The sequence below is a fragment of the Megalobrama amblycephala genome, linkage group LG7 (assembly GCF_018812025.1).
Source record: "Megalobrama amblycephala isolate DHTTF-2021 linkage group LG7, ASM1881202v1, whole genome shotgun sequence".
Classification (NCBI taxonomy): domain Eukaryota; kingdom Metazoa; phylum Chordata; class Actinopteri; order Cypriniformes; family Xenocyprididae; genus Megalobrama; species Megalobrama amblycephala.
This window is the reverse complement of record NC_063050.1, coordinates 26,340,191-26,363,868: the sequence shown is the minus strand read 5'-3', so window position 1 is coordinate 26,363,868 and position 23,678 is coordinate 26,340,191. Positions and strand designations below refer to the sequence as shown.

The 23,678-nt window shown below is 35.9% G+C and overlaps 2 protein-coding genes across 2 annotated transcripts in view; both read left to right on the top strand.

Moving 5' to 3' along the window:
- Positions 1–150: 150 nt before the first annotated feature.
- ing2 (inhibitor of growth family, member 2) lies at positions 151–3,523 on the top strand. Its single transcript, XM_048196729.1, has 2 exons — positions 151–497; positions 2,240–3,523. The coding sequence occupies exons 1-2, from the start codon at positions 359–361 to the stop codon at positions 2,935–2,937; spliced, it is 837 nt and encodes a 278-aa protein (XP_048052686.1). The 5' UTR covers positions 151–358; the 3' UTR covers positions 2,938–3,523.
- Positions 3,524–6,601: 3,078 nt separating this feature from the next.
- The window catches only part of stox2a (storkhead box 2a), a 58,078-nt gene continuing 41,001 nt past the window's right edge, over positions 6,602–23,678 (top strand). The window contains exon 1 of the mRNA XM_048196727.1: positions 6,602–7,683. Coding sequence (XP_048052684.1) covers positions 7,362–7,683 — 322 coding nt within the window. The 5' untranslated portion in view covers positions 6,602–7,361. The remainder of the gene's footprint in view (positions 7,684–23,678) is intronic.

The window sequence follows — 23,678 nt, the reverse complement described above, 5'->3', positions numbered from 1 at the left end:
CATCTCGCTTTAATGAACCGAACCTCCCCTTCCATACGAACTGGAGTCTGGACGCGCCCAGCTGATCCCGGGATCCGCCCATATCTCAGCAACGCCACCTCTCATTTGCTAAACCGTCTGAAAATGCAAACCGCGGCATTTTATGGGTTGATCCTGCGCATGCGCACATCTGATAGTTTTGTTTGAAGGAGTTCTCGTAGCCAGAGAAGACTGGACTGAATTTGTCCGGAAAGAGTGGCTCTCTATACAAGGTTGCCAACTATTACATTTTAAAGGAACCTATGTGTGAAAAGCACCAATTTTTAAGCCGCAGTTCTTCTCGAAAAGGCGCATAGCTGCTTGATGCATTACTATCATCATGTTAGGGCATTATCCAAACGTGGAAAAATCGCAGCTTGTCAACTACGTGGAGGATTATTTGGAATGTGTCGAATCGCTGCCTTTGGATATACAGAGGAATGTTTCATTGTTACGAGAGATCGACACCAAGTATCAAGGTAAGCGAAACATTTGTGAAAGGTGCCAGTACGATATAATGTATATTTATGCACATTTACATCGTGTGTACTTCACCCGGTGTTGACCGGCGTCGTTTCGTTTCTTTACAGTAACATAAAACACATTTTATTAAACATTTTATCGGTGCTTCCAATGCTGTCCACGCCCGCTGTGTTTTAGTTGTATTTTGTCTTTAGCACATTCAACTATGTTTGTTCCAGCAACACTATCCTAGCACCAGTGATCAGCCATTTTGACTAGTGCATACTCTGTACTGTTGTTTGGCTGTGCTCCTTCTTAACGCATCGCTTTAGTTGCCATAGTATCGACGTAATGGTGCTTTCAGCGGCGTGTGTTTTGTTCGCATGTAGCCGAAACATCTACAGCTCGATGCCGACGCCTTGTAAAGCCTTCGAGTTTTTATTTTACAGTTTGCAAATGAAGGTTACCGAGCAACATTATTTATATTCAACGGGAAACGATTCATTCACGTTGCAAAGCGCCGTTTAGTTCCTCATATTTTGATAATACCGAGGTGCAGTATGCTCGGGCAGGTAGGCTGGTTGTATGTTTTTGTTCCACAGCGGCAGAGGAAGAACCCGAGCAACCCTGGCATGCATCGCGAATACCAAACAATCACCTGTATTATGTTGAATTTCATTTCCACCACACAAGGAAAACATAATGCTTTTGTAAATCATAAATATGACATACTAAGTCGACATTATGACTTAAAAAGTAATATTTAGTACATAAATAGTCGAATTTATGACATACTACTATGACTTTGGAAGTCATAAGAGTCTAAATGTGACCCAGGACCACAAAACCAGTCATAAGGGTAAAATTTATGGTTTGTTAGGAAATATTTGGCAGAGATACAAAAATTTTTAAATAATAATCTGGAATCTGAGGGTGCAAAAAAATCAAAATATTAAGAAAATCACCTTTTAAAGTTGTCCAGACAAAGTCCTTAGCAATGCATATCCACTCACAAAAATACATTTTTGATATATTTATGGTAGGAAATTTACAAAATATCTTCATGGAACATGATCTTTACTTAATATGGTATAAAAGAAAAATCTTTTATAATTTTGTAATAATCTTATAATAAAAAAAAAAAAATGTTGTTAAAATCTTATAATTTTGACCCATACAATGTTTTGTTGGCTATTACTACAAATACACACATGACTTATGACTGGTTTTGTGGTCGAGGGTCACAAATGTTGACAAACTGTTGTCATTTCAATTAATAGTATGTCATAATTATGACTTGGTTTGTCAATTTTGTCTTTTCATTATTAATTTTTTGTCACATTTATGACAGTAAAAAAAATCAACTTTTTAATCACATAATTATTACTTAGTATATTTTAATTTTAATTAGAATTTACCAAAGCATGATTTTTCCCCCTTATGTGGTGAAAATGGGCTTCATACTTAAGCCGCGCACACACTTAATGATTTTAAGTCCGATTATGAATGCAAATTGATACTTATGACTGATCGCGCTCAAACGTGTTCAGTCGGCGATTACAGTCGTGTTCAAATTCCGTCTGTAAGTATTTAAATCTGCTTCAGTCGAAGGAAACAATCGCTGTGTGTTGAACTCAGTCTTACAACGTTTTAGCTAGTCGTTAAATGCGTGCCCAGCTTTAGTATGATAAAGCATGGCTTTGTAAAATGTATGCGGCGACCTCACTTAATCTTTCTCCTTTTTTCCTGTGCCACTCAGAGGTCCTCAAGGAGGTGGATGAGATCTATGATAAGTACAAAAAGGAGACTGACAGTGGACAGCGCAAGCGGCTGCAGATTCAGTTGCAGCGGGCGCTCATCAGCAGTCAGGAGCTGGGAGATGAGAAAATCCATGTGGTCACACAGATGATGGAGGTTGTGGAAAACCGCTCGCGTCAGATCGAGGCCCACTCGCCCTGCTTCTTGGAGCCGGGAGACACAGAACGACCGGCGGAGAAGGTGAGGCATGACCCCGCGAGCACCTCCGCAAACGTTATGCCCGAGCGCTCTTCGGCACGGCGACCCAGACGTCAGCGCAACAGCGAGAGCCGTGACACTTGTGCCAATGGTGCCCTGGAGGACCTGGGAGAAGAGCCTCCTCAGCAGCCCCGTGAGAAAAAGTCCAAGTCGGCCAAGAAGAAGAAGCGCTCCAAGGCCAAGCAGGAGCGAGAAGCGTCGCCGGTGGAGTTCACCATCGATCCCAACGAGCCCACCTACTGCCTCTGTGAACAGGTGTCCTATGGTGAGATGATTGGCTGCGACAATGAGCAATGTCCTATTGAGTGGTTCCATTTTTCCTGTGTTGGACTCACCTACAAGCCTAAGGGTAAATGGTATTGCCCCAAATGCAGGGGTGACAGTGAAAAGACTATGGAAAAAAGTGCAGATAGGGCCAAGAAGGATAGGCGGTCCAGGTAGTGCCTTACAGAAGATTGTCAAAGTGAAAATATGCCTGTGTGGGGATTGGCGATTTTTGTGTTTAACTTATGTTAAAAGGTTCTCCTCATGCACTTAGCTGAAAAGTTTCCGAACAGGTGCTGTTGTTGCTTTTGCATTAGGTTCGAAAATGACCAACAGATGTAATTAACCCTGGAAACATAGATGTTTAAGATACTGCCACTAATGTCCCTAAGACAATGAAGAGTTCTTTTCTAAGCCTTTTTTCCTCTTAATTGTTGAATTCAGAAAGCCTCAAGAGTTTATATATGTCGGAGGTCACCCAGTCCAGGGTAATACTTGTTGTTAAAAAAAGAGGAGTGTGATCAATACACAGGGTTTGATGAACATTGTCAACACATTTCTTTTGCATTTCTTGTTCTTTTGTTCCACATTTTAGAAAATCTATATAAAAACACACCTCTGAAATGTCTTCCAGTGAGAGAACAAATTCATTTTCTTTGTTACTGTTTTTGGAGTGATGTTTTTGTTAAAAAAACTTTTTTTTTTCTTTCTTTTTTTTAAAGTTTCATCTATTTAAATAAATCAGTGCTTGTTATGTCTCTAATCTGCTTGTCACATGAATAATATAAAAATTTCAGATATATAGACAATTTTGTCTGCATATCAAGAATTAGCTCGACTACACTAATAGGCAGAAGTTTGGGCACTCTTGAATTTGTTTCTCCTTTTAAAATCTTTTCAAGTAAAGGCTTGTTCTTAAAATATAAATCATATACATGTATGATTTTTTTTTACAAAACCAAAATTTTAAGTAAAATATATTTAAAAAAAAAACATTGATCGGACTAAATAGTGAAGGAGAAGCAGCAAACGGTAGCTTTTTCACTATATGAAAGCATCCCAGCAGCTGGGACCGAGACAAAGTAAGAATTTAGCATTTCATTTGTGTTATTTCATTGTTTTGTGTTTACTATTCTTCTAAAAAGTGGAAAATAATACAAAAAAAAAAAAAAGATTGAGTGGGTGTGTCCAGGCTTTTGACTCATATATAAGAACAGTGTTGGGTGTAACTCTTTACTAATTAATTACCTTACTTTTGCAAGTTAAAGTAAGTAAGGGGTTACTCTGAATTTATTTAAATTAGTTACTTCTGGTGTAATTGCATTAAATACTTTATAGACGATGGAACAATATGAAAATTTATGTTTTTAATGTAACCTCCTTTTAAGGGAGGTTTAAGAATAATCCGTTCAATTTTATGATTTCTTTGAAAGAATTGTTTCATTTCTATCCTTGTATTGTTCAAATGTTTGAGGTTGATATGGGATTTAGAACATTAGTAAAAAGTAATGCAATGCTTTTTAGAGTAATTGGTACAGTAATTACTCTGTTAATGATGTAATTAGTAGCTACAATTAATTATTTTTTTTAGAGTAACTTACCCAGCACTGTATAAGAGAGAATAATGTTATGAATATGCTAATGGTAGAGTTCGGTTCTCAATTTAGATGTGAAAGTCCAGATAAATAATTCAAAAAAGGAGCTGTTGGTAGAGAAAATATTAATGAAAAGTCCTTGCAAATATGCAACTATGTTAAGTTTTTGCTGTGCTGATGAGGTAAGTTAATTTTGTGGAAGTTTATGATGAGGTGTTGGTAGAAATATATCTAATTAAATGATTGGGACCTGATTAGTCTATGAACATTTTTGAGAAAATTGGCTAAATGACTAAAAAAAGATAGCCTATATGTGCAGCAGACAGACATATAAAGACTATTCTGAATTTTAATAGAATCATTTCACACTCTTGTATTATGAACTGCCCCCAAAAATACATAGCAAATCGTAAGACTACATTAAATTACATAGTTTTTTGAAGAGTATAAATAAAAGTCCTGCCAGCAGATGTCACCATAAAGGCATCATTGGTTCTCAGCTGGTTTTGTTTCAAACCCCTTTTTGAAGTTCAAAACAACAAAAAAGCTTTTAATTAACAGCTCATTTTACTGTAATGTCTGAAAAAAGAAATCACATTTTGTAAGAAGACACTCGGTTTTAAAGTACAACCTGCCTATATAAATTCAACAAAGCAGTGTGTTGTTTGGTCACTGGCTCATTCAAGCATTACAAATGGTGATCATTAGTTGAGAATGTATATTTATTCTGGGTTACACAGTAATCAGGATTACTCTACAACCAAGGATTTGTTAAGTTAGCTTTTCAAATTATCTATGAATTCTGGTGTCAGTTAATGAGTAATCCTGATTACTACTCAAGTATCTAACCTTATAATGTTAAACGCAACACATAATTTGTTTCAATACTGAAGTTGACTTGAGGAGTGTGTAAAGCAATGCCTTTTCATCCAAACAATTGCAACCCTGCATGAAGATTTTAAAAGATTAAGTCTGTTCTTTCTAGTGAATAACTAAATAAGTGGAAACACCCTGGGAACTTGGGAACCGAAAGCTGACACCAATGCTTGGGTGCCCTTGCTCTCTGTGTACACGATATCTGATCAAGGCAGAAAAGAAGCTCACACAAATGCAAACAAGGCCAAATTCTTTTCAGATAACAGTCTGCAAACTCACACTGCCTATCTATTTTTTTTTTTAAATACATAAAAAATAAATGATAATAAAAAATATGACAAGCTCTTTTGTCCAAAAATTATAACTAAAGAAAGAAATACAAAATTTCCCACACTTCTTCTTAGTTTTTCAATTATTGATAAAGTAAAAAATGTAATGATCTATTTCAGCTATAATAATAATATTTATAAAGATGACTGCTATGCTATATGTTGACTGGGTTTATTAATGTCAATTATTAATGTAATTAATGTTAATATCTGGGGGAAAAAGAGTTACCTGTGCATTTCTACACTTCAGCATTTTAAGCAGTGAAACTTTTGTCTTTATGGTTAATCATAAACATAGACATATTAAAGAAGTTTTCATATCAAACTTTTCAATGTCTTATGTCAAGCTCAATTACCTAATTCCTACAGAAAGATTTAAAATAATACTTGACTAACAAAATGTCTACATTGACTGTTACTTTTAGCCTATAACATACTTTTATGAACTTATGAACACTTTTTGATATTATTTGATAAACATTCCTAAAAACCTTTTGAAAAATAAGTCTATATTTCACAAAATTAGTGCATATTTCATATGAATTCTCTGTTTGCCAAGATACAAGTGTATATTATATATGATGAATAACTTAAACAGGATGGGCACAGCCTAGAAGACAAACAAACAAACAAACAAACAAATATATAAATCCAGCCATCCACCATTGTCCAATAGGCCTAAATCAAAACGATTCAAAGTTGAATGTTTTTGACCCATAACATTAGGCAATGTAGTATAATAAAAAAACCGTATTTGCTCTTTTTAATCAGTTCATTATAATTATCAGTTGAAATGTACCATTATGCCTATTCAGAAAAGACACCGAATACAGAGCCGGTTAAAAGCAGCAAAAAAACAACAACAAACAAACAAAGAATACAGACATATCCTCTCTTTCGAGTGCACCCCATCATTTTTCTCTCTTATAAAGTGTTAAAGTTCATTGAGTTTGTCTGTGACCGCCAGCTCTCGTTCTGCCTTTCCCATGTTCACCTGTTGCGAGGCTCGTGCACCATACTCGCGATGTTTTGAAGGCCGCCTGTAGGTGGAGTCAGGAAAACATCTGGTGATCCGCGCGCTCTCTGTCGACACGTCCAATCTAATCCGCCGCACCGGACACCAAGCGCACGGCGTCAGGGACAAGAGCCCGACGCCTCCGAGACGAGTTAACCTCTTCGGCTGCGAGTGTGACATCAGAAAGCCTACGGTCTATATGAACGCCCCGTATAGTGCATAAACCGACTGGGAGGCAACCTCGGAGTGCACCAAATGAAGACATGAATAAGAAGGGATGAAGTCATCTCCTGCGCTTAATGGCCAGCAAACATCACCGATGAATCCAGTGATCGATCAACCCACCGCTCAAGAGGCCTCGATGGTGGAGGAATCGGTCTCGCTTGCTTTCGGCCGTATGCGCAGAATGTCGCGGGAGAGGTGTGGAAAGAGGCAGGTTGAGATCTATTAGTACAGACAGACCCATTGATCATTCCGCTCAGCTGTTTTGCCCATCAGTGCAGTGCCTGGTTAATATTGCCCAACGGACCGCTGGCATCGGGCTATGGGCGCACCAAGCGTTTGTTTGATGAATAAATGACATTGGCGTCTCTCTCGCGTATCATGCTGGTGGACCCTCCGCCGTCACGCGCAGCGCTTCGGCTCCTGGAAATAAACTGAAATACGGTGCAATGTGTTCGTTTTGGAAATTCAATAAGGTGCGCAATAAAACACCGTGTGAGAGCCGCGGAGCATCGGACAGGGTCGCAATCCACGCCGTGGCCTGTGTGTGAAACGCGCCGGAGAATGGAGAAGTTCCTGCAGATAGCGCCCCATTCCCTGGCCATAGTGCTGTCGCGGGTCAGCACGGAGGAAGCAGCCGCGGTCACGGAGAAGCTTCAGCACCATCACACCGGCTATGAGATATTCGCCGACTTCAAAGCGGAGAACATGCAGCACTTCTGGAATAAGAAAGTCACGGACGCCATATCGGAGACCTTCTTCTTGGGCTGGATAGATGAACATGTTCTGCTCATTCAAGGCAAGGAGGATCATCTGGAGGTCCTGAGGGAAGGATGGACACGGAGGGCCCTCAAACCACCGCGGGGCTTCGAGATCAAGTGCATAGGTAAGCCTGAACAAATGGCATCACACGGGGACCCTTGCTCAACAGCCAGGGGAAGAAAGCAGCCAAGTTGTTTTTTGAGGAATAATGTAGTAGTAGTAGTAGTATTTCAACACAGTGATGATGTGTAGGTGCAGAAACATGCAAACCTTCTCCATATTGAACAGTTCTAATTGCAGTGTGTATTGAGATATGAACTGTCATGTGAGGTTTATTTATCTGCTTGAATAAATTATCTACATTGTGAACATGCAATTTTAAGAAGAGTGTAAAAGTGCTACACTAAAAGTTACTTTACCATGTATGATAAAATGGTATTTTATTTTAAAAGACGATGCATTTTAATGTAAAAAGTGTTTTAGAAGTTAAAAAAAAGTATGAAATACCATATAATTTGAAGAAAAGTTGTATTTAGTAAGGCTTATTTTATATTTTTTTATTTATACTTTTACTTTTAGATAAATGTTTTAATAAGTAAAAAGTAATCAATACTACTAATAATTGAGTAATACTTTATTGGAAAAGGGGCATTCAAATCCTTGAGTAAACCAGAGAAAAAAAAGTGTTATTAAAATAATGTAGGCTACATTAATGTGTTTTTGTGTTGCATTTTGTTGTTTAGTTATGTTCATATGTTCATTTTTGGGGCCTGCTGCACTGTAAACCCAAATAATTTGGGCTAACTTAAAAAATTTGAGGTAATCAGTTATATAAAAAATTTTTAAGTTATGATGTTCCAAATTTTAAGTAAGCAGAACTATCAAGTTTTGAGTTTGTAGTACTCATGCATACACTCATAATTGTTCCTAACTTGAAGTACTGAGTTAGCTAACTCATACAGTTTGATAGCAATTAACATAAAATATTTAATTAACTTTTTTATTTTGAGTTCTTGCAAATCAAATGAGTAATTTACTTCACTGTAAGAAAATACAAAAATGCCATTGTTGCAATGCCAAAGTTCCCTTGTCACCATGATGGTAACTCTCCAAAAACCCAGATTAACAGAAAATTTTCTAAATTAGCATAACAAAATATTAATCACTACTAAATCTCCCTTACCATTAATCTTGTGCAAAAAACATTATATAACACTTTATTTTAGCATTTACTCTCCATTTTGAGAGCCATGGGCAAAGCATGCTGGGAAATAGAAATCCCAGTCCAGTTTCAGTTAAACTTAAGTTTGTTTAAATTAAAAGAAATGAGTTCATACAACTCAAAACAATGAAGTAGTTCAGTTTACTTGAAAAATGTCAGTGCTGTGAACTCAAAAGAAAAAGAAAGTTTTAAATACCCATAGCAGTTAATTTAACTGAACTAATTTATTCAATTTAAGTTTGTCCTTCTCAAAAAAATTTGTATTTTGAGCATTAGGGTTTACAGTATGATATTTGGTCTTTGTGTCGGATATGCTGTGCTCTGTGTTTAAGTTATTATACTTTTAATCAACTTTAAATAGCTGAAATAATAGGCTGGCATATTAACATTATATTATTCAAAGCTAGAACCAGTTGCATGCATAGATTTGTGTATCCTTTAATCATTGTCATGTCTGAAAAAACACTTCTTTTTTTAATTATGGCAGCCTTGGACAAATGAATTTGACAACTGGAATTTAGTGAGATTTATTGTAAAAAATAAGCATGCTTTGAATGAGTTACCTAATATACATGAAATCTAGTATTGCTTGTCCAGTATAATGCAAAAACACATTCAATGAGGATTGTCTTGTTGCATAAACAACATGAACAAGGCATAAACAAAGCTATTACTTTCAAACCACTCATTCTGAAGGGTTCACCCATTCTTTGCTCTAACATTCCCATAAATCTTGACGTCTACTTGGAGAAACTGGCATAAAGTTAAAACATTCCATTGGATTGTCCATCATTCAGAGACGAGGTACGAAGAGTTGTGCTTTATCTCTGTGGAATGTTCCTATTCTCCTACAAGTGGCTAAAATATCTTGGCAAAACAAATTGATTTACTCAATTGTAATTTAACTTTTATGATGATAATATAATTTAAAAAAATGACTTCAAATATCAAGAACATTAGAAACAATTGTCTCCTTTCACAGTTTGCATGTGACACTCACTATATGCTGCGGTCATGCCATGTCGTAATTACTGTAAATAAAGCTCTGTATGCTTTTGAATCACTCTCGCGGTACTTCGATGTCATACAGTGATCGGTCTGCACAGCGCCACTTCTGGTCAAACACACCTTAAATCTGCAGTGGTCAGATGGTACAGCCACCACATGGTACAAGTCGTAGCTCTCGGTAGCTTTTTACAGTTCAGATTCGTTACGGTAATTACGACACGGCGTGAATGCACCTGTAGTTTTCTTGAATCTTTGTACATGTCCAAGGCTGTGTAAACAAAAGATATTTTCAAGGGTGAGACTGTGAAGAAATGGGCCTCCAGTCACACATAATGCAAACATAAAACAAACCATATTACAGCACTCTGCTCAGAAGGGGAATTCTTCTCATTCCACCACCTGGTACTGAAAGATTTGTTTTGGAATGTGGTGATATGTCTAGTATTTGCAGATTTGAGTTTAGGCTTTTTGAGTAGGCTGATCTACATTCCAACCGATATAATGATTGATTCATCATTTTGAATGTTTACAATGGTTTGGACTGTGTATTTAGTTTAAAAGAAGTATTCACTCAGGTTATTTTTCAGTTTGTGTTCTGATTTTATTACCTGAAAAGTCTTTTAAGTCATCCATTTATTAGATAAAAAAAAATTAATGTGCAAACACATGCTGTTATTATACTCCTAAAGGGATAGTTCACCCCAAAATGAAAATTCTGTCATCATTTACTCACCCTCAAGTTGTTCCAAACCTGTATACATTTATTTGTTCTGCTGTACACAAGGGAAGATATTTGGAGGAATGTTTGTAACCAAGCAGATCTCGTCCCCCATTAACTGCCATAGTATTTTTTTTTCGGCTTGGTTACAAACATTATTCCAAATATCTTCCTTTGTGTTCAGCAGAACAAAGAAATGTATACAGGTTTGGAACAACTTGAGGGTGAGTAAATTATGACAGAATTTTCATTTTTGGGTGAAATATCCCTTTTAAAAGTTTCTTTATTCGCATTGATGAACCATTAACATTCATGGAACCTTTCCACTGCACAAAAAAGGTTATTTACTGTGGAAAAAGGTTCTTCAGATAATTAAAATGTTCCTCACATTAAGAAAAAAAAGGTTCTTTTAAGAACTCTTCACTTGTAGGTTCTTTGAGGAACCAAAAATAGTTCTTCTATTGCATCGCTACAAAAAAGCTCCTTTTGGAACCTTTATTTTTAAGAGCATATAGCAAAGAATTCGATCACAGATTGGTTGTGTTTTCTTTGATTTTGTGAATATGTAGCGTCTTTTGTAACAATTGATTTACTAAACATTGTAAGCAGTTATTGTCATGTGAAAAGATTATTGTTGTGTATCATCCCACATATTAATATTGACAGCCAAATAACCATTTAACATTCTTTAATTAACTTTCTTTAATAATTAGTAATTACACTTTTTTTGGCTTTCCAGTTCTTCTTGGCATGCAAAGATGCACAAAAACATGAGGTCTTGTTATAATATGTACCTATATTATAAGATTATATATTATGTACACAAATGAGGCTTTAAAATCTGTTTGTATTTGCTCACTTATGGTTCTGGGCCAGCAAGTTCTTAGATTAAGCATGCTTTTTATTTTATTTTATTTTTTTTACACCGCAGCTTTATACAAAACCAACCCCAATATTGTAACTTCTTACTTCTAAATTCCTCCTTGCTGGCATTAAACGTGAAGATTCTGCACCTCAAGAAACGAATTGTTGACAGGGTTATAGATATTCTATTCTTGAGTTGTTTTCCTTCCTCCTATGCAGTGAAACAGACCCAACAAAAGTGAAGACTCAAAAGTTAAGAATGTATTTCCTTAGATGTATAACCCAGACATCACCCCTGCCAACAGACACTGCCATCTAGACAGTTATAAAAGTTTCCATTAGTGCTAAAAATGTCTTGACATAGCACAGGTCCCCCAAGGTGTGTGATTATCACAGGCATGACAAACAAGTAGTGTCAAGTAGAGTTCATATCTGTTTGTGTGAGAGGTGGGGAGGTTGTTTGTGCTCAGTGATACATCTGCTAAGGGTGACATTAACTCAACTTAAGTGAGGAACTTTTTTTCAAGTCTTTGAACACTGTGTGGTGAAATGTAATTGCAGACATGAAGTTTGACTCAAGCTTATATCAAAGCTTTTGAGGTAAACAGCCTGGGTGTTTTTCATTCAAAGATGGAACATATCTAGATGTATTTTGTCAAAATGCTGCATATAGTAAAGGAAAAGTTAATGAGAGTAGCGACTAAGTGATAATACTGCTTTTTAATGTTGTTCTGCTTTGTCTTGCAAAAATATCTATTTTAACTTGGAAAATTTAACATTGCAGACAGCCATTTTCCAACATAAACAAAATAAGAACAGTTTCTAGTACAAAGAGTGAAAAAACATAACCTGAAATTATTTCTTCTAAATTCTTAGAAATTCGAGATGTGTAACTCAAAGCCCCATATTTTCTTCTGGATGTCAGGATGAATTGGGTTGAAGATTTATACTCTGGGTAAATTAGGATGGCTACCTCTGATGTCTTTGTATTACTTGGAGGTCGCCCAGAGACCGTGACGTTTTAGATTTCACAAGACACTAACCACTTAGAGCCTTTTTGGTAACCACACTCTTAAGGAGATTCCTCAAGGCGTCTGTGGAATAGTAATCATTTGTTGAAAAGTGAGAATCTCTTTAAACATGTTCAGTTTTTAGCATCTGACAGTACTCTGTTAATGGAATGTGGATGATTCCATAGATCACAGGGCGGAAACATACAAGGACCGTGATAGTACAGTGTCCCTGAAGTTGTGTATACACATGGATTGTGGTGGCAGGTCTGCTTTTGGTGCAGATGGGAAGGAAGGCTGGGGGACAGGAAAGGGAACTCTGTGGCAAGCCCTGGAAGCCTTGTCTTCAATAGGAGGAAAGGGAGGAGTGCAGAAGAGAATGAAGGGAAATAGCCAATGGATCAGCAAATTGGCATCATTTAGGGATGTGTGGACAGCCTGGCTCAGTATACTCAACTTTTCAGACAAAATGTATTTATTTTTTGAGAGTTAGTCCAAAAATGTCATGATTTCATTCTTGTTGTACCCGTTTCATATATCATGAGGAATTAACAACCTTACAGATATAGAAATGTTTAAAAATCCTTATCTAATCTATGAATGTTTAATTAATGGAATTAATCGGTTGATTCTATTGTATTTATGATCAATGTACAAATCTTTAGAATCCATATGATTATGTTGTGTGAGGAACAGAACCTTTTCAAGTCTTTATTCAATGATCTTCATTTCCATCCTCAGTAGCAACTGCAACTGTTAAATCCCACACTTATTAAAAATCTGCCACCTCAAGAAGCGTTATGACAAAGGTTTACATCGGCGATATCAAAAACTGCTTTTTGCCATTTTTGGAATAAATTATTTTGTTTACACTTGTCTGTCTTTTACATTTTTCTTTATACTGTTTCGCCTATTTTGTTTTTTATGTTGTTGAAAAGTGGGTATGTTTAGGTTTAGGGATAGGATTAATATACAGTACGGAAAGTATTCAGACACCCTTAAATTTTTCACTCTTTGTTATATTGCAGCCATTTGCTAAAATAATTTAAGTTCATTTTTTCCTCATTAACCCTTTGATTCACAACATGGGTCAAAAATGACCCGGCTGAGTTTTTATTTTCTATATCTTTGCAAGAAATTAATTTCATCATTCAGTATTCCAGGTATTCCTCAATTAACTTGTTTTTGATCATCACAAATCCTCATTTTCATTTTTTCTTTCTTACTTTTTGAATAAAAATCATTTTTGTATCACTACCCTTCTAAAGCACAACATGGGTCAAAAATGACCCGTATTCATTTCCTATGTAATTTCAATCATGGTTGAGTGTTTCTTTGCTGAATCTTTCAAAGAAATGTATTTTATTATTTATTTATTTAATTATTTGTAGAAAATCAAAAACAAGATATTTAATGAATACCTGGAATAAATAAATGACAAAATACATTTCTTTCAAAGATTCAGCAAAGAAACACTCAGTCATGATTGAAATAACATAGGAAATGAATACGGGTCATTTTTGACCCATGTGTGTAAAATTGATGTAGACATACAAAACTGTGTTTGTTTATAAAGTAAGAAAGAAAAAAATGAACATAATGATTTTTGACAATCAAAATCAAGATATTTAAGGAATACTTGGAATAAATAAATGACAAAATATATTTCTTTCAAAGATTCAGCAAAGAAACACTCAGTCATGATTGAAATAACATAGGAAATGAATACGGGTCATTTTTGACCCATGTGTGTAAAATTGATGTAGACATACAAAACTGTGTTTGTTTATAAAGTAAGAAAGAAAAAAATGAACATAATGATTTTTGACAATCAAAAACAAGATATTTAAGGAATACCTGGAATAAATGAATGATAAAATAAATTTCTTTTAAAGATTCAGCAAAGAAACACTCAGTCATGATTGAAATTACATAGGAAATGAATACGGGTCATTTTTGACCCATGTTGTGCATTAGAAGGGGTTTTCATAGCTTGTGCATCAAACGGTTAATGTACACACAGCACCCCATATTGACAGAAAAACACAGAATTGTTGACATTTTTGCAGATTTATTAAAAAAGAAAAACTGAAATATCACATGGTCCTAAGTATTCAGACCCTTTGCTCAGTATTTAGTAGAAGCACCCTTTTGATCTAATACAGCCATGAGTCTTTTTGGGAAAGATGCAACAAGTTTTTCACACCTGGATTTGGGGATCCTCTGCCATTCCTCCTTGCAGATCCTCTCCAGTTCTGTCAGGTTGGATGGTAAACATTTTTAGGTCTCTCCAGAGATGCTCAATTGGGTTTAAGTCAGGGCTCTGGCTGGGCCATTCAAGAACAGTCACAGAGTTGTTGTGAAGCCACTCCTTCGTTATTTTAGCTGTGTGCTTAGGGTCATTGTCTTGTTGGAAGGTAAACCTTCGGCCCAGTCTGAGGTCCTGAGCACTCTGGAGAAGGTTTTCGTCCAGGATATCCCTGTACTTGGCCACATTCATCTTTCCCTCGATTGCAACCAGTCGTCCTGTCCCTGCAGCTGAAAAACACCCCCACAGCATGATGCTGCCACCACCATGCTTCACTGTTGGGACTGTATTGGACAGGTGATGAGCAGTGCCTGGTTTTCTCCACACATACCGCTTAGAATTAAGGCCAAAAAGTTCTATCTTGGTCTCATCAGACCAGAGAATCTTATTTCTCACCATCTTGGAGTCCTTCAGGGGGGGCTTTCATGTGTCTTGCACTGAGGAGAGACTTCCGTCGGGCCACTCTGCCATAAAGCCCCGACTGGTGGAGGGCTGCAGTGATGGTTGACTTTCTACAACATTCTCCCATCTCCCGACTGCATCTCTGGAGCTCAGCCACAGTGATCTTTGGGTTCTTCTTTACCTCTCTCACCAAGGCTCTTCTCCCCCGATAGCTCAGTTAGCTCTAGGAAGGGTTCTGGTCATCCCAAACGTCTTCCATTTAAGGATTATGGAGGCCACTGTGCTCTTAGGAACCTTAAGCACAGCAGAAATTTTTTTGTAACTTTGGCCAGATCTGTGCCTTGCCACAATTCTGTCTCTGAGCTCTTCAGGCAGTTCCTTTGACCTCATGATTCTCATTTGCTCTGACATGCACTGTGAGCTGTAAGGTCTTATATAGACAGGTGTGTGGCTTTCCTAATCAAGTCCAATCAGTATAATCAAACACAGCTGGACTCAAATGAAGGTGTAGAACCATCTCAAGGATGATCAGAAGAAATGGACAGCACCTGAGTTAAATATATGAGTGTCACAGCAAAGTGTCTGAATACTTAGGACCATGTGATATTTCAGTTTTTCTCTTTTAATAAATCTGCAAAAATGTCAACAATTCTGTGTTTTTCTGTCAATGTTTTTTCTGTCATGGGGTGCTGTGTGTACATTAATGAGGGAAAAAAATGAACTTAAATGATTTTAGCAAATGGCTGCAATATAACAAAGAATGAAAAAATTTAAGGGGGTCTGAATACTTTCCATACCCACTGTATATATATGTATTTGGCAAATGCAGTTTAATGTTCCTGGCTGTTAAAATGTAATGAATAATGTCTCAAATAAGTGCTGTATCTCATGTCTAGAGGGCGTTTAAAGGGATAGTTCACCCAAAAATGAAAACTATCCCATAATTTACTCACCTTCAAGCCATCCTAATAGTATGACTTTTTTTCATAAGACAAACACAATCAGAGTTATATTAAAAAATATCCTGACTCTTCCAAGCTTTGTGGGATTGAATGGCTTTTTTAAGTTCTAAAAAGTGCATCCATCCATAACTGCAATCCATATGACTCCAGTGAGTTCCTTCTGAAGCGAAGCGATGGGTTTTTGTAAGAAAAATATCCATATTTAAAACTTTAAAACTATATTCATTGGCTTCCAGTAACGGCCATACTCAAGTTGGATTTCGGCAGAAGAATGACCTCTGACCCGACTTATGACATAGGATGTAGGAGTAGTGTAAGGTGAGAGGTTCAAACAAATAAGGCTGGGGAACAAACTCAAGCTCCTCATATCAAAATCCCCTGACATTTCTCTTTAAAAATTCTCATTTTAGACTTCTAAAAAAAGATAAATAATAATTAAATTGTGTGCCTCCACTTGCTCCTTGTTCCCCAGTTCCCGAGGGGTTAAAGTTTGTTAGATGTGTCATCAGGTGTGTTGATAACACCTGATCATCCAAAGAGAGTAAATCATTTTGTGCATGCCTGTGTGGGAGAGGTCAGCAGTAAGTCATGTTGAGTTGTGCTCTCTCTGTGGTGTCTTACTGCATATTTGGCTGATGTGGTGTTTGGGACTGATGCCTGTGCAGGTTCACTTTCAACACCTCATTGTAAATCTACCACTCCTGCCTTCAACACAAAAGTACAGATGCGCAAATTTCCGTGCACGTTAAACATTGCTCAATTTACTTCTACATTAGCTTTTCAATTAAAGGTGCACTCAGTAATGTTTTGTTTATGTCGTGCTTGCCAATTTGACAGCTGTTTTGGGCTTACACACAAAAGTTTTCACTTACACACTCATGTCAAGTCACCTTTATTTATATAGTACTTTATACAATACAGATTGTTTCAAAGCAGCTTTATAATGATAACAAGAAAATGATTCAATGATGCAAACAGTTCATTCAGCTCTAAAAGAAGTCAGTTCAGTGTTGATTCAGTTCCGTTGTAAAGATCATCAATTATAAAATTGGATAAATCGGTTCTGCAGAAAACAGTGATGTCGTCATCCAGGGCAGCATTTCCCAAAAGCATCGTAAGCTTAAGTTGATCGTAGCTCCATTGGTTTCAATGGAGCTATGATCAACTTAAGCTTACGATGCTTTTGGGAAACGCTACCCTGCTCAGTTCAGTTCTCATCCATTTGTGTCAGTGCAGTCAAATCAATAATATTGTAGAAAATTTAAGGGTTAGTTCACACAAAAATGAAAATTCTGTCATTAATTACTCACCCTTATGTCGTTCCACACCCGTAAGACCTTCATTTATCTTCGAAACACAAATTAAGATATTTTTGATGAAATCCAAGAGCTTTCTGACTCCTCAATAAACAGCAATTTAACAACCACTTTCAAGATCCAGAAAGGTGCTAAAGACATTGGATTTCATCAAAAATACCTTAAAGGTGCCATCGAATTGAAAATTGAATTTACTTCGGCATAGTTTTATAACAAGAGTTCAGTACATGGAAATGACATACAGTGAGTCTCAAACTCCATTGTTTCCTCCTTCTTATATAAATCTGATTTGTTTAAAAGACCTCAGAAGAACAGGCGAATCTCAACATAACACCGACTGTTACGTAACAGTCGGGATCATTAATATGTACGCCCCCAATATTTGCATATGCCAGTCCATGTTCAAAGCATTAGACAAGGGCAGCCAGTAACGTCTGGATGTCCACAGCTGAATCATCAGACTAGGTAAGCAAGCAAGGACAATAGCGAAAAATGGCAGATGGAGCAATAATAACTGACATGATCCATGATATATTATGATATTTTTAGTGATAATTGTAAATTGTCTTTCTAAATGTTTTGTTAGCATGTTGCTAATGTACTGTTAAATGTGGTTAAAGTTACCATCATTTCTTATTGTATTCACAGAGACAAGAGCCATCGTTATTTTCATTATTAAACACTTGCAGTCAGTATAATTCATAAAAACAACTTCATTCTTTATAAATCTCTCCAACAGTGTGTAATGTTAGCTTTGGGGAACAGAGAGCAATTGCAATTAAAGGGGCCGCAGCCTGAATCGGCGCATTTCTAATTATGCCCCAAAATAGGCAGTTAAAAAAATTAATTTAAAAAAATCTATGGGGTATTTTGAGCTGGAACTTCAGACACATTCAGGGGACACCTTAGACTTATATTACATCTTGTAAAAAAACATTCGATGACACCTTTAATTTCTGTTCTGAAGATGAACGAAGGTCTTACAGGTGTGGAACAACATGAGGATGAGTAATTAATGACAGAATTAGCATTTTTGGGTGAACTAACTCTTTAAGTGTCCCCAACTAAGCAAGCCAGAGGCGACAGTGGCAAGGAACCCAAACTCCATCAGGTGACAGAATGGAGAAAAAAAACCTTGGGAGAAACCAGGCTCAGTCGGGGGGCCAGTTCTCCTCTGACCAACGAGCGAACATGGTGTGATTATAATTGTCTTTGTAGACATGTACGATTGACTGTCAGCGATGATTAATTCATTCCATGAGTGAAAGTGTATAGAAACAGGAAGTTACTGAGATAAAGTGGATACTGTTCTCGGCACACATCATGTCAGACTCCACGAGAAGACTTGCTTGCTGTAAAATGAAACTGCTTTATTAGGATACTGTAATGATTTTTTTTCTAAGAACTATTAACTTATTCTGTGGGAAAACCGAGTCCACTTTAGTTGCATTTTATTTAAGAGGACAGGCAGGAAATCATGTGAAAGGGGAATTGGACCGGGAAAAGACTTCAAACCGGGACAAATTCGGGTCACCCGAAGTGCAACCGCACCATATGTCAGAGCACTTGCCCACACAGCTATGGCACTGACCTTAGTTGCAATTTTTATTGATTTTAAGGATAGAAAAAACTGTTATTAGTCAGAAAAATGATGGTCACATTTTTATTAGTAGATAATAATTTTTTTAATATCTCTTTCTGGGTTATTAAATTGAATTATCATTAAAGCTGAATAGTTTAGTTAATTTCATGTGACGTTCCATATATTCATGATGTGACGTGTCTTTAGTTTTTTGCCATATACACAAATCTCACATCATGTTGAGAAATTTTGCTGTCCATTTTGACTTTACTATTCATATTTATATAATTTAAATTACACAGGTCACACTATAAATTACAATTGCAGTCAAACTAAGTGAATTAGCCTATTACTTTCTTCCAGCTGTTGGATTGACAGTTTGATGTCGATGACACTTAGCAACATAAATTTGGCAAAGAAATGTCAATGGTCCTAAAACAGCCAAACAATGTTAAGTTTTACAATTTGAAGGTTTGCTTTCATTCATTAACTATGTATTTTAGCCTGTCACTCCATATCTGAGCTTCCGCTTTGGGCAAATAGACTTTTGATGAATTTTCCGGTTGAAAGCCCAGCTGTGGCTTTGATCTTTGGCCTGTAAGGAGATCTGAGAGTGATCTCTGTGATCTGTTACGGAGCAGCCCTCTCCTTTAGCCTGGAGCCCAACCTGCACTCTTCACCTTCTCCCGCTCCTGCTTCACTCATGTGTCACCTTGGTAGAACTTTGCTGAGTGTCGTCTCACTAACTGCCATTCTTGCACACTCTTATCAATCTTCTGTGTGTGTAGACTCACAAGAGACCCTGAGAAGTTTCTCTGAGAAGTTTCTGCACGAATCCATCTCAGTTCATTTCACAGTTGTTTGCTCTGTCTGGCTTTAGGGGTGCAGTCATTCTCTAAAGTTCCAGCTAACACAACAGTGCTTTGATAGTATTTCTTTAGCCCATTCATGATTTAAACATCCTCCTTTTGAATGCTTTCTCCTTTCTTTCTTAAATAAATTTGTGTTCATGTGTAAAAGCCATTTTACGGCCATGCCATTCAGTCAAACCTGTACTCTTAAATGAAGGACAGACTGTGGAGATTCTACAACTTGGCAAGTTCTCACTTGAAACGTTATTCTGACATTTATGTCAGAGTGCTTTGAAAGGGGAAAATTACTGTGTTAAAGACAATAGTCAGCAACTCTTCTTTCAGTTTGTTCTTCTGATTAATACAAAGTCTTAAGGCTTTGAAAGGAGTGGTGTACAAAAATGTATTTTTGTGTCATACTGTTGCTTCAAAGACAATAATTTATGACACTTATTTAGCAGACTTAATCACACTGTTAGTGCATATCTTCAGATTGGATATGTTCTCTATATAACTGTCACTGATATGACACTCTTTGTCATTTCTATTCATTTATGTCAGGGTGATCCTGAAGTCATAATGAAGATAAAAGCCTCCTTAAAAGAATGGAATTCTTGAAAAGATAACCTTAAGTAGTAGTTTGGCATAATATTTTATTATTATTTAATGGATAACTTACCAATGTTTTATCCACAAAGATTTTACCTTGAAAAATATATTTAAAACCTTTTAGAAAATAATTCAAAGAAAGTTATGTGCACTCACATGTAATGTGTATTTTATTCAATTGAAGGAAAATGTGCATTTTATTCAGTTGAAAACCTTTAATTGAAAGTCATTTAATTGAAACTTTTTTTTAAAAGGTTTTCAAAACCAGCATGAGTACATTTTGATGACCTTTCCTAACCTTTTCTTTATCGTGTTCACTTATACTTCATTGATCCATACAGATGATCAGTACTGGTTAGTTGTAGCTTATTAATGGACTGTTTATTGATGGTTTATCAGGAATTTTCATATGCTCAGTTATGTATATGGCCGCATTTACATTACGTGGTTCAAGTGTTCCAATTCTGATTGTTTTGGCACAGATCGGATATAACCCACGAATGTGTAAGCAGGAAAAATGCACATGGATTCCGATTTTCTCCGATCGGTTTCAGGCCTCATTTATATGTGGAAATAAATCTGTTATGAATCAGATACATGCATTTGCATCTGCCATGTAAGAGGACAGATCGGATATTCCCGTCAATGCGAGTCGGACATAATTGAAAAAGCAACAGTGGTGAATGACGTCAACTCAGGTGGACACTAACCGTGATCACATGACACTTTTCAATGCCCCAATGGAGGACGAAGTCTCAAACCAATGTTTTGCTGACTATGGTGCGGAAAGCAAAGCTTGTATTATCATTTTGTCTGCGTCCATTGTAAATCTCTTTGTTTTTACTTCCTTTTTGGCCTAAGCTTTTCGGGGTCAGTACGTCTACCTTGGGTTGTTTTGTGGTCACTTTTATGTAAAAAAAAAAAAAAAATCAAACATAGTCAACAAATTGGAATTGGGCATCAAGTCCTGCAGTGTAAATGCGGCCTATAAGAAACCGTGTCCTGAGTCAAAATGTATGACATTTGGATGGAAGCAAATAGTTGGACAGACGGAGTATCGTATCTTATTAGGGCTCGGTAGATCTATTCAAGAAGCAAAGCATTTACTAAATATTCCTTCAGTTAGCCTCATTCTCCACCCTGTCGAATGTTTTGGAGCTTGAAAAAAGCTTGGTATCATTCCAGTGCCCCTCTTTTTTTTTTACAGTTTCTGAATTCCTTTTTTTTCTACAGTATTTAACGAGTTGTAATCAAGTCTTGTCATCTCATTCCCTTTTAAAATGGAGCATTTGTGCTGTCTTTCCTTTCAGGCCTTTTTAAAACTCAACTGTCAAGGTCACACTCCGTTAAAAGAATTTCAACTTGGATTAGAAGGGTTTTGTGCAACTGTCTGAGTGAACTGTATTATAGTGTCACTCATGACAGAAAAAATGTGGTCTTGTCTGTCTACGTTGTTTGTGGAGTTTTAGAATATTACGTTTAGGCCAAATACATTTATTTCTTTATTTAATTTTTTTTATATCATGCTCAATTCTATTTGGATTTATTGATTTATAATAAAGTAAAACATGCAGCATAATTTCTGTTTTATTGTAATTTATTAAATCTTAATTTAATGGATTGTTTTAAATTCAAGCATTAATTTACATGACAATTACACCACAATGTAACCTGTTCTCATACTACTTGAGTATATTATGACTGTTGTGATTTGTCAAAAGTGATGTGAACTTAAAGTAATCTGCTAATGTGAATTTGTGTGGAGTTTAACTCTGTTGTTTGTAAAAGGCTTATTTATTGACCAAGACTTATGCTCCACCTGCCTGGCTGACAGAAATAAACTCATGATATGGATTGATGCATTGCTGCCATCTAGAGGCATGGAGTATAAATTTCATCTGCATCCAGTCTTCTGCATCAATAGAAATTTATAAAAGTGATTTTTATATACATTAGAAAGCACATTACATGCACTTTTACTTTTAAGGTTTCAAATAAGTTTTGGGAGAATAAAATGTCAACATGTGGGTGAAATAATTCAGTGTAACACTTATAGGCTATTTATGTAAAAATTGAAACAACATACTTATTCTGACTTGTACGTATTAAATATATAAAAGAATAAGTGAGCATACAAAATTTTATTGCATTTAAAACGAGTAAAAAAATTCTTGCTGACAATTGGGCAAAACCTAGGATAATTAGCATTTGGGGTCAAAATAATTAGTCTTTAATATAGCATAAATTGATTTTTTTTTGTTGTTGACATTTTAGTGGGTGTCTTCTGTAAATCATGGTAAAAATGTATGATATTTCATTTTTGCTCAGAAAAAACAACAACAAACAAATTAAACAGGACCCATTCTGATGTATTGAAAAACAACAACAATTCAAAGTTGTATTACACTTATTGTTTTGATGCTTGAAAACCCTTTTTTGTCTTTGACCCTATAGTGTTTTAATGTAAATCACGGAGGTTTATCTTTTGAGTCATATCATATATACTGAAATATATTAAGTAGAATTTTAATTGTAAAAATAAAATGGTAAAAGTAACATTTTAGTTAATAATTAATGATTACATTACAGTTGTAACACATTAATATAGATTTGATTCATGACAAAGCTATTATATGAATAAAACATAAAATAAAATCTGTAGCTCAGACATGTGTTAGATCAAGTTGAGACGGAACAATTAAACGAAAGAAAGAAATAATGAGACAACAGAATAACTAATAACTAGGTGATTTATATATATATATATATATATATATATATATATATATATATATATATATACATACATACATACATACACACACATATATATATATATATATATATATATATATATATATATATATATATATATATATATATATATATATATATATATATATATATATATATATATATATATATATATGTGTGTGTGTATATGAGAGGGAGAGAAATCAGTTAGTTGGTAATAACCATAATAATTTAATCTATTACTTTTTTTTTAATCGATTAAAAAAAAGGCTCCTAAAAAGCAATCAAATCCTCCTTAGCCCCTCTCCATTATTTTTAGCAGTGTCTTCTCTCCACCATTCACCTTTTAGAGATGTCCTACTGCAGAGCCTATGAGCTCATCAAGCAACGTCGCCATGGTTACGGCTGCTGTTGCGGCTCAGAAATAAGATGGCTGGTGTTTTTCCCCCCTTTCCTTTTTGTATGAATGAACCAGAGCAGCTTCGCCTTCACTCTTTTTTTTTCTTCACCCTG